We start from the raw sequence: 15,307 nt of genomic DNA, 5'->3' as shown, positions 1-15,307 counted from the left end.
GGCTAACATCATGAAGATTTACTGCTGTGTTTTCTTCTAAGAGCTTTATAGTTTTATCTCCTACATTTAGGTCTATGATCTATTTTGAGTTAATTTTTGCATATGGTGTGAGGTGGGGGTCCAGCTTTATTGTTTTGAACATGGATATCACCTGGTTCTAGCACTGTTTTCATCGCTGAATTATCTTGGTGCCCTTGTTGAAAACCATCTGACTGTAAGGACTTATTTCTGAACTTTCAGTTCTGTTACATTAATCTATATGTTACGTTGATCTATATGTCTTTATACCAGTACCACACAATTGTGGTTACCATAGCTTTGGTAGTGAATTGGAAATTGGGAAATGTGAGTCTTCCAACTTGGTTCTTTTTTCAAGATTATTTTGGCTATTCATAGGTCCCTTGAATTTCCAAATGAATTTTAGGATGAGCTTGTCAGTTTCTGCAAAAAAAAAAAAAAAATCTCTGGGATTTTGATATAGGGGTGGCTGTCTTAATTATGTGAGCCCAGTGACACAGCGGTAACGATCTCAGCTGCTAACCAAAAGGTCAGCAGTTCAAATCCACCAGCCACTCCTTGAAAACCTTAGAGCCCTGGTGGCGCAGTGGTTAAGAGTTCTGGCTGCTAACCAAAAGGTCAGCAGTTTAAATACACCAGTCACTCCTTGGAAACCCTATGGGGCAGTTCTACCCTGTCCTATAGGGTCGCCGTGAGTTGGAATCAACTGGATGGCAAAGCGTATGGTTTTTTGGTATCTTAGCTATGTAACGGAAATGCCACACCTCAGAAGTGATTAGGTTTAGGACATACTCTACACTAAGATGGCTCCATTAACATAATAGAGAAAATCCTATTTCCAAATAGGATTATCTCCACAGGTACAGGGGTTAGGATTCCAAAACATGTATTGGGGGTGGGGGCACAATTCTGTCCATAACAATGGTATTTGATCCGTTTATCAGTTGGGCGGTATTTCCATTTTAGCGGTATTAGCTCTTCAGTCTATGGACATGTGATGTTTTTTCACTTATGTAGTCTTTTTTCATTTCTTTCAACGGTACTTTATAGTTTCAGAGTAAAAGCTTTGTACTTCTTTTATTAAATTTATTCCTAAGTATTTTATTTGTTCTAATGCTATTGTAAATGGAATTGTTTTCCAGATTTCCTGTTAGGATTGTTCATGGCCAGTATGTAAAAATACCGTTACTTTTTGTACCCTGCAATTTTTCTGAATTCATTTATTCTGACAGTTCTAACAAATAGGGGTAGTTTTATTTCTTCCTTTCCAGTCTGAATGTCTTTTGTTCTTCTTGCCTAATTGTTCCAGTACAATGTTGAATAGTAGTGCCAAGAGTGATGTTAAAAATAAAACTCACCAAAATTTGAACATTGATTTATTCTGAGCAGTTATTCTGTATATATAGAGAGAGGCCGTTTTGATTCCAGAAAAAAACAAATGGCTTGAAGAAGGTGGGTACAATGGGGCTTATAAAGAGAACAAGAGGGAGAAGTAGAGAAGATCAACTGATACCAGTTTACTTTTGGCCTGGCTGCTGATAATTTGGCCCGCCACCTCTTTAAAGTATTAAAAAGCAAAGATGTGCCTTTGAGGACTAAGGTGGGCCTGACGCAAGCCATGGTTTTTTCAAATTGCCTCATATGCATGCAACAGCTTGACAATGTAAGGAAGGCCAAAGAAGAATCCATGCCTTTGAATAATGGTGTTGGCAAAGACTACAGGCAGTCCCCGGGTTATGAATGTCCAGCTCGCTTATGCACACCCCGTAGTTAGGAACAACACTCATAAAGCCTGTCATTTTAAAAATTTGAGGTACATACAATGGTTTATAATAACAAACAGGCGCTCCTTTGCGACAGGCATCAAAACATTATTGTTATTATGTTAAAGGTATTTTAGTGTATCTGGAAGTTTTTAATGTTTTTTATGCATAGAAAGTTATACTGTATTTTATATTAAAAGAAACATTTGACTGACATTAGATATGAACCATACCTAACTGTTCTGACTTAAGTACAAACTCGACTTAAAGACAGACTTAGGAACAGAACTCGTTCGTAATCCCGGGACTGCCTGTATTGAATATACCATGAACTGCCAGAAAAACAAACAAATCTGTGTTGGAAGAAGTACAGCCAGAATGCTTTTTAGAAGCAAGGATGGCAAGACTTCATCTCACATACTTTGGACATGTTATCAAGAGGGACCAGCCCCTGGAGAAGGACATCATGCTTGGTAAAGTAGAAGGTTAGCGAAAAAAAAAAAGACCTTCAATGAGATGGATTGACCCAGTGGCTGCAACAATGGGCAAAAACATAGTAACAACTGTGAGGATGTCACGGGACGACGCAGTGTTTTGTTCTGTTGTACGTTGGGTCACGATGAGTCAGAACTGACTTGAGGGCACCTAACAACAACCACCTACCTGCAGCCATCAGGCAAAAATTTTAGAGGTTTAAATTGGAGGTAATGGTTTGACAACTATCCTTTTCTAGCAGGCTAAGACAAATTGACATTGCTATGGAGCAGTTTCTGGCAGGCTTTTGCAGTTTGGGTCAGGTTTTTTATGGTTAATATTTGGTTTTGTGGATAAGAAAACCCAGAAATCAAAATAAGATGTCTGTTATTAATTTTCCTATTCAACAGTGAAAATTCTTGCCTAATTCCTGATCTTTGGGAGAAAATATGCAATCTATCACCATTAAATATATAGTTACCTTTGGGTTTTTTTTAGATCTCTTTTATCAGGTTGAGAAATTTCGCTTCTATTCCTAATCTGTTGAGTGTTTTTTTTCATGGAAGACTGTTGAATTTTGTCAAATGTTTGTTCTGCAGCTATTGAGATGATCTTGTAGTTTTTGATGTATTGCGTATTAGAATAATTAGTAGAGTAATTGATAGACTAGAATATTACATATTAATAGAATAAAGGATTTTCAGATGTTAAACCAACCTTGCATTCTTGGGATAAATTCCCTTAGTCATGGTGTATAACCCGTTTATAAATTGCTAGATTCTGTTTACTAGTATTTTATTGCTCTGTAGTTTTCTTTCCTTGCGATGTCTTTGACTTTGGTGTCAGGGTAATGCTGGCCTTATAAAATGAGTTAGGATCTGTTCCCTCCTAGTCTATCTTTTTGAAGAGTTTAAGAAGCACTGGTGTTACTTCTTCTATAAATGTTTGGTAGAATTCCCCAGTGAAGCCATCTGGTACAGGACTTTTTGTTGTTAGGAGGTTTTGGATTACTGATTGAATCTTCACTTTTTATGGATCTGTTGAGATTTTCTGTTTCTTCTTCAGTCCATTAGGTAGTTTATATGTTTCTAAGAATTCATCCATTTCATCAAAGTTCCCTAGTTTGTTGGTGTACAGTTAGTATTCTCTTATGATCCTTTTTATTTTTGTAGGGTTGGTTGTAATGTCCCTGCTTTCATTTTTTTAGATATTTGCATCTTCTCTTTCTTTGTCAGTCTCACTAAAGTTTTGTTGATGTTATTTATTGATCTTTTCAAAAAAACAACTTCCTGGTTCCACTGATTCTCTCTGTTGTTTTTCTATTCTCCGTTTCATTTATTTCTTTTCTGATGTTTGTTATTTCCTTTTTTCTGGTAAGCTTGGGCTTAGTCTGCTCTTTTTCTAGTTCCTCAAGTTGTAAAGTTAGGTTATTGATTTGAGATCTTCCTGTTCTTTAATGTAGGTGTTTACCACTGCAAATTGCCCTCTGAGCTCTGCCTTCTCTGCATCCCATCAGTTTTGGATCTTCTTAGCTGTCTCTTTCTCTAGTTCTCTCTGTTAAACTTCTGGTTGGTCAGTGGAAGTTGTTGCTGTCATTGCACTGTGGGTCTCCTTAATTACTCTCCACCAAAATATCCATTGTTTTGACAGGGCCCTTTAGGCTTGAACTTCCCCACCCTCTCTTCCAAACAACATGAGTCCCCAGTTGAGGATCTCTCAATTCTCATGGCCTGCCTCTCCCTCTCAGCAGAGACTCTGCACCACTGCTCTGGAGCTGGGATTGGGAGCAGTAGCCTGCCTTTCTATGAGTGACATTCTGCTTTACAAGAGGGGCAGCAGGTGGGTGTAGTCACTCCTGGTCTCGGTTGGCTCTCCTGGCATGGAACCACCGCCCTATAAGTGGCTGGGGTGATGGTGATTAGGGCCTAATATTCTCAACCTGCCATACCTGGGCCAGAGTTTCTGCCCTATGAGTGAGGGTTAGCTGAAGGAAGGGTATCCCAGACCTTTCTGTCTGGAATAGAGCTTCTGCATCATGGATGTGCTCAAGGCCAGCTCCACCCAGGGAGAAACTACAACCCTAGACTTTGAACAAGGGAGAGAGGGAGCCCTGTCTTCTTGGTGTTACTGGGCCTCCAGGTCCTGCTCGGCATGAGACTGAGACACAGGCCTGTTGAAAGCAGAAGAAGAAAACTTTGTTTGGTTGGCAAAGCAAAAGAGCTCACTGGGACTGGGGTCACCAAGGTGGCTTCCTGGTGGAGAGACACAAGGGTTAATGTAGGGTAAGAAAAACTGGGTGGGGATCTTTCTTCGGGGTATGTTCAGGAACGTGGTCCATTGGAATTGGTGAATAGTTTCCATGGTGATATTGTCGTCATCCGGTCGGCACAGTCACACTGGGACCCAGGACTCACAAAATGGCCGTGGTGAAGGGGAAGTGGTGGCTTAGCTCCTCTCAACTTTCCCACCCCATGTCAGTCACATCTCTGTGACAGGTCACCAGGAGGACAAGTTGGGGTTCTTTGCTCACATGTAGCACCTCAGACTGGTTTTGTCCAGTATTTGCCCCCAGCCCCTTATTTTTATTCTGGTGGTTCCCCTGGAGCTAGAATGAGGAAGTCAGGATGTTAGTTTGGCCCTACCCAGTCACCATCTAGTAGTTGCCCGTCTCGTTGGCTACACCTATGTGAAGTATAACTTCTGTCACCTGCCCTAGGGTGGCTCAAATGCCAGACTGTCACTGTTCATTCTGAGATTTAGTAGATTTTCTTGAATAAATATTTTTCCACTTACTGTATGTCCTTAGGACAATTTCCCTCTAGAAATGCAAATGGTTATTTTTTGTAATTTTCTCCAATTACAGGCTTTCACTGCAGGGAGGACCTGTGGAGTGCCTTGTGCTGTCGTTCGGGAACTGCTTCCAAAACTCCTTACATTTATGTTTCTTACATGCTTTATGTATCTATAAAGGTCCACAGTGACACGCGTAGGGGTTAAATGATGTGTCTGAGATTGGCTTCAATAGATACAGGAGGTGGATAGGGTAGGCTTGTCCAGGTGTTGACAGTTGTTGGGAATATGATGGTTCGTTATACCATTCTATGTACTTTTTTATATATTTGAAATTTTTCATAATAAAGTTTTAAAATAGACTTAAAAGACACATTTAAAAAAAAATCAACTTGCGGCCCAAGGTGTCAAATGCCTACAGAAACCCTGCAGATAGGAGGCATAGTAGAGCAAGCATCTGTAGTGAGTGGTTCAGACTATGACACACGAGATTACACGTGACCCCAAGAGGCCAGCCACTACTCGGATCCAGCCAGCCGGTGCCTCATGGGAGTGCAAATCCCATTAGGAGGCCCCAGACCTACTAATATTTCAGGAGAGGTTGGAAATTGAGGTTTTTGTATAAAATTAGTTGTTAACTAGATCAAAATTATTTTATACACAAAAAATGCATATCCTGGATGAAATTGGCCTGGAAGCCACCAGTTTTGTGACCTACTTAGGGGCAAATCATGATTTGATTACAGAATAGAGTAAATCTTACTAACTTTCCCAGAGTAAAAATAAAGTTATAGCAGATAGAGGTTGAGAGGTGGAAGTGGGGAGAGGTGGAGGGCATGTAGCTGCCCTCATTTATGGAGTAGCCTATGACTGATGGAATGAGAAATACCTGCTTGAAGTTGTAAGGTGACCAGTGGAGGAACTAGAACAGCTAGAAACTATACAGGGAAGAGGGGAAAGGCAGGTGGGGATGTTCTGCCTGTCATGATGTGAGGAGGAGGTCAGTACAGTGCCTGGGGTTGACCAGTGGTGGTATAGCCATGTTATCTGTAGCTACAAGTGGTTGCCTTTGGAAGCAGGGCTCAGGGAAGGAAGTCTGTTGCTTTCTTATTTTAAGGCTGTCCTGGGTGATGTAAGTGGTTTGCAATTAGTTACTAACCTAATGCTTGGTGGTTCGAACCCCCCCGCCCAGCAGCTCCACAGAAGAAAGACCTGGTGAACGGCTTCTATTAAGGTTACAGCCTAGAAGACCCTACAGGACAGCTCTACCCTGTAACACATGGGGTCACCATGAGTCGGGGCTGACTCGACCGCAGCTAACAACATGTTCTGTTTGACCTTTTCTAACACTGTACATTGTGTGTTAGTCTCCCAGGGCTGCCGTACAAAATACTACAAAGTGGATGGCTTTAAAGAACAGAAATATAGTTTCTCAGTTTGAAGTCTGAATTCAGGGCTTCGACAGGACTGTGTTCTCTCTGTCAGTTCTAGGGGAGGATCTTCATTGTCTCTTTCAGCTTCTGTGGGCCCAAGAGTTTCTTGGCGTTCCTTCACTATAGACAGACCTCCCGTGTTGCCTTCCTCCTGTGTGTCTGTTTTCATGTCTGTCCTTCCTTCTGTTTCATAAAACACCACTCACAAGGCGCTAGCATCAGGACCCATCCTATTTAATTTAACTGGTAACATCTGCAGAGAAAAACCCTATTTTCCAGACAAGGCCACGTTCAAGGATACAGGGGTTAGGACTTAAACATGGTCTTTTGGGGGGACACAATTCAATGCATAACATATTGCTTTGATAAATTTAAATTATAAACAAGTGGTTATTTTATTTACGATCTTGGTTGCTGTGGCTTGCTACTGCCTGATAATGTCATAACTGCAGTGCTTTACTGTATATTATAAAGTGAGACAAGAGGACAGTGATTTGCTGTTTTTTTTTTAACTCGTATTAATGGAAATTGTGAAACACACAAAAATAGACTAGAATAATGAGTCCCCACTTCCTATCACACAGCTTCAGTGATTTACAATATGCCAGTCTTTGATCTGCATTCTCCTAGTTTTGTTTTGTTTTTTTGGCTAGAGTACTTTAAATCATCGTGTCATTTCACTCATAAATACTTCAGTTTGCCGCTCTAACTGATCTTGTTAACTTGGTGCTGTCAAGTCGATTCTAACTCAGAGCGACCCTGTAGGACAAAGTAGGATTGCTCCATAGGGTTTCTAAGGCTGTAAATCTTTACGGAAGGGGACTGCCACATCTTTCTCCCGCAGTGTAGATGGTAGGTTCCAACCGCTGACCTTTCAGTTAGCAGCCAAGTGCGTAACCACTGTACCGTCAGGGCTCCTTCTCTAACCGATAAGTACATCTGTTTTAGCATAGCCAGCGAGCCATTGTCACACCTGACAGTAATATAGCCTGATGCCCTGTCCATATTCAGATTTCTCCAATTGACTAAGAAGTATCTTTTCACAGTGGTTTGTGCAAATCAAGATTCACACGAGATCACTGCATATGGTTATTGTACATTTTGCATTTTGGGTTTTTTTTTGCATTGTGCTCTTTGTATTGTAATGTGTGTCCTATCTTGTGCTATTTTATAACCTTTGGTTTGTTCCCTCTTTGCAGGCCATGAGTGCAGCTGTGTGCTTCATGATTGATGGTAGGTACAAGCTTGTCTCAGAACCTAGCCTGATTAGATAAGCCTTTCCCTTTCAGTTTGCTCAACTTTGTTCTTAAATGGTGACTGTTGTCCTAAGCAACCTAGAGGCTGTAGTAACACCCTCTTTCCCGTCTGGGACCTCTGCCATCTTAAATACCTATTTCTAATATTTTTTAAATTCTAGCTTTTCCACTTGCCAGCAGCGTGACCGTGGCACCTTTCCTTGCCTCCCTGTACTATGAAACGGGGATAATAATAGTTCCTGTCTCGGAGGGGTTTTGAGGATTAGATGAATTTAATATTTATAAAGCGCCTAACCAGTGCCTGGGCAGTGAGTGCTATGTGTTGTTCTTAGTTGCCATTAAGTTGACTCCCAAACACGTGGCAGCCCTGTGTGCAGAGCAGAACTGCTCCGTAGGGTTTTCAAGGCTGTAACCTTTTGGAAGGAGATCACTGGGCCTATCTTCTGAGGCGCCTTTGGGTGGGTTTGAACCACCAACGTTTTGGCTAGTAGTTCAGCACTTAACCATTTGCACCACCCAGGGCCTCCTGAGTGCTGTGTAGTGTTTGTTAAATAAATATTTTACCTTCTCAGATTTACCTGGGGTAGACAGTCAGTTTACAACACTCCCACCCCACGCACACGCCCACAGTGTGCTTAAATCTGTTTTTCACAGAAGATAAGCCTTTGACTTTTTTTGTCACCTTAAATATAACTAATTTTGATATATAACTAAATATAACTTCTGTTTGGTGGGCCGGGGGTGAGGAGGATATGATCATTTCATTTTTTTTTTTTTTAATTCTCCGACCAGTAATGTTTCAATTTGAGTAGTTATAAAGAATTGGAAGGTAAAATGAATATCGACCTTTGAAACACAGTATTATAACACTTAATGGTGTTTTTTACATTGCCCGGTAGCCTCCATACAGCCTACGTTGGATTTTTGCCGAAGACTGGACAGCATTGTTGGGCCTCAGCTCACAGTGCTGGCGTCTGATATTTGTGAGCAATTTAACATCAACAAAAGGATATCGGGGTTTGTACTTTGCTTCAAGTTTATTTTCACTCATTTAACTGGTTTTAGAAGAGTAAGAATGGTTTTTCATTAAGAATGTGAATGGTATTAACATTCGTGTGTTTTATCTGAATCTTGTTGGGTGCCGGTGAATCCATTTTGACTCATAGCAACCCCATGTGACAGAGTAGAACTGCCGCATAGGGTTTTCTAGTCTGTAATCTTTATGGGAAGGAGCCCTGGTGGCCCAGTGGTTAAGTGTTCAGCTGCTAACTGAAAGGTCAACAGTTCGAACCTACCAGTGGCTCCACGGGAGAAGAGACCTGGCGATCTGCTCCTGTAAAGATTACAGCCTAGGAAACCTTTGGGACAGTTCTTCTCTGTTCTTCAGGGTCAGTGTGAGTCTGAATCAGCAATACACAACAACAACAGTCTTTCCAGAAGCAGATTGCTAGATCTTTCTAGAGATTAGTAATAGGTGGTTAAACCCTGTTTGAGAAGTTTCCTGGCTTACTGTGCCTGACTGTGGCCATGATGATGGTTTGGGCTGGCTCTCTTAATACATTCATTCCCTTAGTTCACCTCCTGACCGGTGACACAGACGTGTGGGGTTTAGCGGTGTGCTATCTGCGGCTGTGGATTTGGCCTTGTGGGTGTCACTTAACCAGCCCAGGTTGTTAGAGTTGGTGCGTTTTCATAAGTTTACATTAGTGCTAACTAGCATGGTTTTGCTTTGCGGAGACTGGAAGCACTTTTGCTGTGCAGAAAGGCATAGGGTGAAATTGGCTGAGAAGTAAACTCTGAGGCAGTGGCACTAAATCTGCTAGCCTTAAACATTCCAGGCCGATCATCAGGACACTCAAGATTTAACTCACCTTGGTTCTCTACAACTCTGTGAAAAGTCTTGAACCTCTTTCTGCTTCTCTTTTCTCAGTGTAATAATCTAAAATTACTGGAACAGTGGGCAGATGGAATGCACTTTGAGAGATGAAAGCTGTTTATATGGGCTTCCCATGTTTGAGAAGTTTCTAAAATGCTGAAAATGTCTGTTAGAACCTTGTGTTTATAGTGTACATATGTTACATGTATATGCTCTTCTATAAGCACTAGCCTGTAGAGTTCAAAAACAGACTGAAGATGAAAGTACGTTTATGTTTTGTTACTGTTGACTGCTTAGTGTTAGAGAAGATTAGGCCAAGGGACAAGAGTGCCTGACCAGCCTACGTGTTGACAGTGCTGCCTAAGGATCTAATGTTTCGACCGTGAAACTGCCAGGTTCTCTCTTGAAGGAGGCATAAGTGAGTTAACTCTGTTCTGGGTCACGCCAATGATAAACTCATGGGTAGAGAGTGACCCCTGAGAAGTTACTGAGTATGTTGGCTGCTCTGCCCGTGGTTTCTGCAGATGTAACAAATTCCAGGCAACTGCTCAGCAGATACCCAGAGGTAAAACTTGCTGTTGAGTACCTTCCATTTTGCAAGTAAGGTTCACTCTCCTTGGGATTTTACAGGAGACAGGAGAGGGCCTTGGATATTAAGTATCCTTTCTGTTAGAAAGTAGTTTTCTCTCTAGCCTTTTATTATGAAAATTTCCAAACATAGAAAGTTTGGAAAACAATAGTACAGTGAACACCTACATACCCACTACTTAGGTTCTGCGGTTAACAGCTGCTATACAGGTATTGCCCGACTTCGAATGTATTCAGGCTACTGCAGACTGCCCTTACGACCGTTTAGTGTGTGTGTGTGTGTGTGGTTTTTTTTTTTTTTTTTTGAGTACATCTTATCATTAGTAATATGGACTACATACAGTGTCCCCATGCACTATCTGCTGATGTCATCGTTCTCTGATGTAATGTTCCCAACCCCCAAAGACAAAAAGCAGATTTATAAAGATACTGGCTATAAGAGGCAATAATCATGAAAACTTAAAAGAAAAAAAGTATTTTACTTTTTTTTTTTTTTTAATGTCAGAACCGACTTAACGATGGAGTCAGCCTAAAGGAACCCCGTTGTAAGTCAGAGACTCCCCATATATTTTTATCACACATCTGTATATTCTAGAGGACAGATCATTTTTGACTCTTAAGAAAACCACTGTGAAGTATCACTACCCCACTGAAAGGAGAGTACCCAGAAAACTCAGTGCTAAAATAACCTTGACACAGTTTGGGCCATGCTGAAAACCAGAGGTCCTGGAATGTAGTTGTTGTTCTTATTCTTGAATGTTGACCTTAAGATGGCTCTCAGTACAGCTGAGATTTTACATACAAGGAGCTGTTGTTTGCCAAGCAGTGAATATCAGCTAACTAAACATAAAAGCTTTGGCGCAGTGGTTAAGAGCTACGGCTACTAACCAAAAGGTCAGCAGTTCGAATCCACCAGCTGCTCCTTGGAAACCCAGTGGGGCAGTTCCGCTCTGTCCTGTAGGGTTGCTATGAGTCAGAATCGAGTTGACGGCAACGGGTTTGGCTACAAAAGTTAATGTACTTTTTTTCTAGAAATCTTTCTGACCCAAATCAAACCATTCTACAAGCCAGTCCTGAGACTTCTCCTTCCTCCAAAAACTCAGATCCCAGAGAAATTGAGATGGATAAGGATAGCTGTGAAGGAGGGGAGAAGCCCCCAGCAGCGCCGTGTGAGGTGGCGGCGGGTGTCAAGGGGATGTCATGTAAGATGGCCGTCCTGATTCCAGAGGCCAGTTTGAGGACCTGTGTACCCACCCTGTTCTCTCAGCTGCACCCCCACTAGAACGTACCCCAAAGGCTGTGCCCATGGCCTGTTCTCCTTCACTCATGTTTAAGTCAGTTTCTCAACTTCGGCACTGCTGACGCTTTGGGCCCAGTCACCCTCTGCCTTGGAGGCTACCCTGTGTGTTGTAGGATGCACAGCAGCACCCTGGCCTCCACCCACTGGATCCAGTAGCACGTCTCCCCGCCTTCCCCAGTGTGGCAACCAAAAATCTCTCCAGACATTGCCAGATATCCCTCAGGGGGGAAATCACCCCTTGTTGAGAACCACCAGATTAGGGGGACAGGTGCTTGGAATCTTTCCATTAGACTCTCGAGGCCACCGGAAGAAATCTTCTTTAGAGTGTAGCAGAAGCCCCGTTTTTATGTTGTGGCTGCCCCCCGGAGGACACGGAGCTGGCTTGGCCTTTCTGTAGTCTTGGCCCTTTGTGGCCCTGTTGTGAGCACCCCTCCTGTTACCTGTCCAAGGAGCCCAGTGCCCTCCTGTTCCTCAGGGTCGGGTGGAGGGACCAGGTAGCAGCAGTGTGCCATTTAGTGAGGTTTTTAAATTTGTTTTCATGAGAAATTGTGCTATGAGCAGCAGCTCCTTCTATAAGGCACAAGAATGTATCTGAATATGTGGGTTTCCCCTTCCTCACAATGGAGCCCCCCTCTCAGCCACAGAACAGCCCCTGCCTGGCAAGGTTCCTGTCCCCTGCCCAAGCAGCGCCCACTGAGCTTCCCCGCGCAGCGTCTGGCCTACCCCTAGTCGGGCCTTTCCTCAAGGCCTGCAGCTGGGGTTCTGCTCCCCGCAGATTTGTCCCCTAGTTAAAACAGTGCGACATGTTGAGGGTCTGGGGAGTGAGAGGAACAGCCATTACCCAGAAATCACCTGAGTCTTTGCTGATCCAGGTGGCTAGGCTCTGAGGAAAAGGAGCTCTGGTGGCATAAGGGTTAAGTGCTCGGCTGTTAACTGAAAGGTTGGCGAATTGAACCTACCCAGCGGCTCCTCGAGGGAAACACCTGGCGATCTGCTCCCATAAAGATTACAGCCTACGAAACCCTGGGGGCAGTTCTGCTCTGTCACATGGGGTCACTGTGAGTGGAAAATCCATTTGACCGCACCCAACAAGAGGTCTCTGAAGAAGAAACTCAGAAGTTGTTTTCTGGCCCCAGAACATGGCAGGCTTATTTCCTCAACTTCACTTTCTGTTACACCTGCAGTGAAGCGTGACAGTGCAGGTGCAGGACACTGTCAGGGGCTGGGCTCATGGCCTCCCTGGGACTCACATGCATCCGGAAGTTCTAGCCTGATTGCTGAGAATGTTAGTCTGTAGAGGCCTAAAAATCACCAGGCCCCTTTTAAATGTAAAAAGCCCGAGATCTAAGGAGCAGAGGGAGTTTATTTAAAAAAAAAAAAAAAAAAAGGAAAAGTATTTTACATGCAGTGACCTTAGTTGTGTAGTTTAACAAGGATAAAAGGTCTAAATTCATACTTGCCTTTAATTTAATAAACGTCTTAACCCTGCAAGCAACACAGATATTACTTTCTTAAAAAAATCACAGCAAGAATTAATCCCATTCATCATCTGGCCTTTAATTAAATTAAGAAGCTGGCGTCAGAAACACAGTGATCACAGAGTCTGCAGAGGTCTTTTCTAAACTTAGGTGGGAAGACTACTACCATGGGGGGGGGCTCCAGTTTCACAGGTAACAGCTCGGTTTTGTCCTAATGCGAATTTTTGTATACATGGGGGTTTATGCCTTTTTTTTTAAGGATGTGTGTGTGTGTATGTGTATAAAATAGCTTCCAATAGCTGTCAAAAGTGGATTTGATGAAGTTACTTCTTTTTAATTCAGTGTCTTAGATGGTACCTTGCTTTTTAAGTTGATTTTAAAGTATCTTGAAATTTGTTCTGTTTTGGGTGAGTAGTTTACAAGGTGTTTATCTATATAATGAAACAGTTCTCTCAGATTTCTGTTGCTGTAAAGCAATAGTGTTAGTGCAGTGTGCACAGACATTTTGGGTAGTTACACACCTGTCAGGAGCCTTGGTGGCGCAATGGTTATAGCACTCGGCTGCTAACCAGCAGGTCTGTGGTTCAAACCTACCAGCCACTCTGGGAGAAAGATGCCGGAGTCTGCTTTCATAAAGATTACTGCCATGGAAACCCTGTGGGGCAGTTGTACCCTGTCCTGTAGGGTCACTGTGAGTCAGAATCGACTTGATGGCAAAGCGTTTGGTTTTTTGGGGATGACACACCTATCAGTAAGACACTTTTTGAGCACATAACTCCAATATTGATGTGTTAATTGTAAGCTATGCCCATGTGTTACTGTATTGATGTTATGTTACATTATAACACAAAAACTGTTTTCAAACCTTGATAGAAATAAATGGTTGTAGAAGCGCTGATATTTCTTGCCTCTACCTCAGTGCATCATCCAGTATCAGCTCCACTTGGTAGCCCACTGATCAGATGTAGGAAAACTAGATACTTAAAGATGCAGAACTTTCATCTTTCCCCAAAGCACGATAAAATACACAAAAACTTATACACACTTTGTTATGTGACCCTAGTTGCTCTCCCTACCATGTGACAGCACACTCCACCTTTCCACCGTGTATTTCCCATGTCCATTCAACCAGCTCTTGTCCCTCTGTGCCTTCTCACCTCATGTCCAGACAGGAGCTGCCCACATAGTCTCATGTGTCTCCTTGAGCTAAGAAGCACACTCCATACCAGCATTATTTTATATCTTACAGTCCAGTTTATTCTTTGTCTGAAGAGTTGGCTTTGGGAATGGTTTTAGTTTGGGGCTAACAGAGTCTGGGGGCCCTGTCCTCTGGAGTCCCTCTAGTCTCACACCATTAAGTTTGGTCTTTTTACTAGAATTTGAGTTCTATATCCCACTTTTCTCCTGCTCCATCAGGGATTATCTGTTATGTTCCCTGTCAGGGCAGACACTGGTGGTAGCCTGGCATGTTTTTGAAGAATAGAACATTTTCATGTACCTAGTCATTAAATATTCAAATCTTTGGCATCTCAGCTCTATTAACGCTCCTTACTCACGGGAGAGCCCCTCACAATCTCTCTGGGCACCTACCAGTCACAGTACTTGGGTTTTCAGGCTGTGTTGTTGTTGGCTGCCCTTGAGTCAGCCTTGACTCACAGGGACTCATGCACAACGGGCTGTTGTGATCCATTTAGGGTTTTCATTGACTGATTTTTGAAAGTAGAATGTCAGGCCTTTCTTCCAAGTTCACCTTAGTCTGGAAGCGCCATGAAACCACTTCAATATCATAGCAACACCCAAGTTCACTATAGCAGCATGCAAGCCTCCGCTGATATATAGGGGGTGGCTGCATTCGAGGTCCTTTGGCCGGGAATAGAACCTAGATCTCCCACATGGAAGGCAAGAATAATACCACTGAGCCACCACTGCCCTCATTTCAGACAGTAGTAGGAGAAAAGGGTGAAGGGATAGGAAGACGTTGCTGACCGAGAGAGATGCTAATCATGGCAAAAAACGGAGGGTAATTCAGGAGGCAGAGAATCTGTTTAAAAATCAGTGGGGTACACTGAAAAAGCATAAAATATACCACTTAGGGCAGACTCCACCCTTCTGTACATTTTTTGAAGATAATACTATTGTGCTATGGTATTTTATATACCAAACCTATGAGAAGGCGTCAGCAAGAGTTCTACTAAACATAATGTGTGTACATACACGCACATGCACTATCTTTAGTATGTTCCTTTTTTTTTCTTTTTTTAACTGTGTTTTAGGTGAAAGTTTACAGCACAAATTAGTTTCTCATTGAAAAATATATTCACAAATTGTTTT

At 42.5% G+C, this 15,307-nt stretch overlaps 1 protein-coding gene across 1 annotated transcript in view; it reads left to right on the top strand.

The window, feature by feature from the left end:
• The window catches only part of CCZ1 (CCZ1 homolog, vacuolar protein trafficking and biogenesis associated), a 41,804-nt gene that overhangs the window by 22,595 nt on the left and 3,902 nt on the right, over positions 1-15,307 (top strand). The window contains exons 11-12 of the mRNA XM_049902840.1: positions 7,678-7,711; positions 8,634-8,751. Coding sequence (XP_049758797.1) covers positions 7,678-7,711; positions 8,634-8,751 — 152 coding nt within the window. The remainder of the gene's footprint in view (positions 1-7,677; positions 7,712-8,633; positions 8,752-15,307) is intronic.

Source organism: Elephas maximus, chromosome 12 (genome assembly GCF_024166365.1).
Source record: "Elephas maximus indicus isolate mEleMax1 chromosome 12, mEleMax1 primary haplotype, whole genome shotgun sequence".
NCBI classification, from domain to species: domain Eukaryota; kingdom Metazoa; phylum Chordata; class Mammalia; order Proboscidea; family Elephantidae; genus Elephas; species Elephas maximus.
This window is presented reverse-complemented; position numbering and strand designations above follow the sequence as displayed.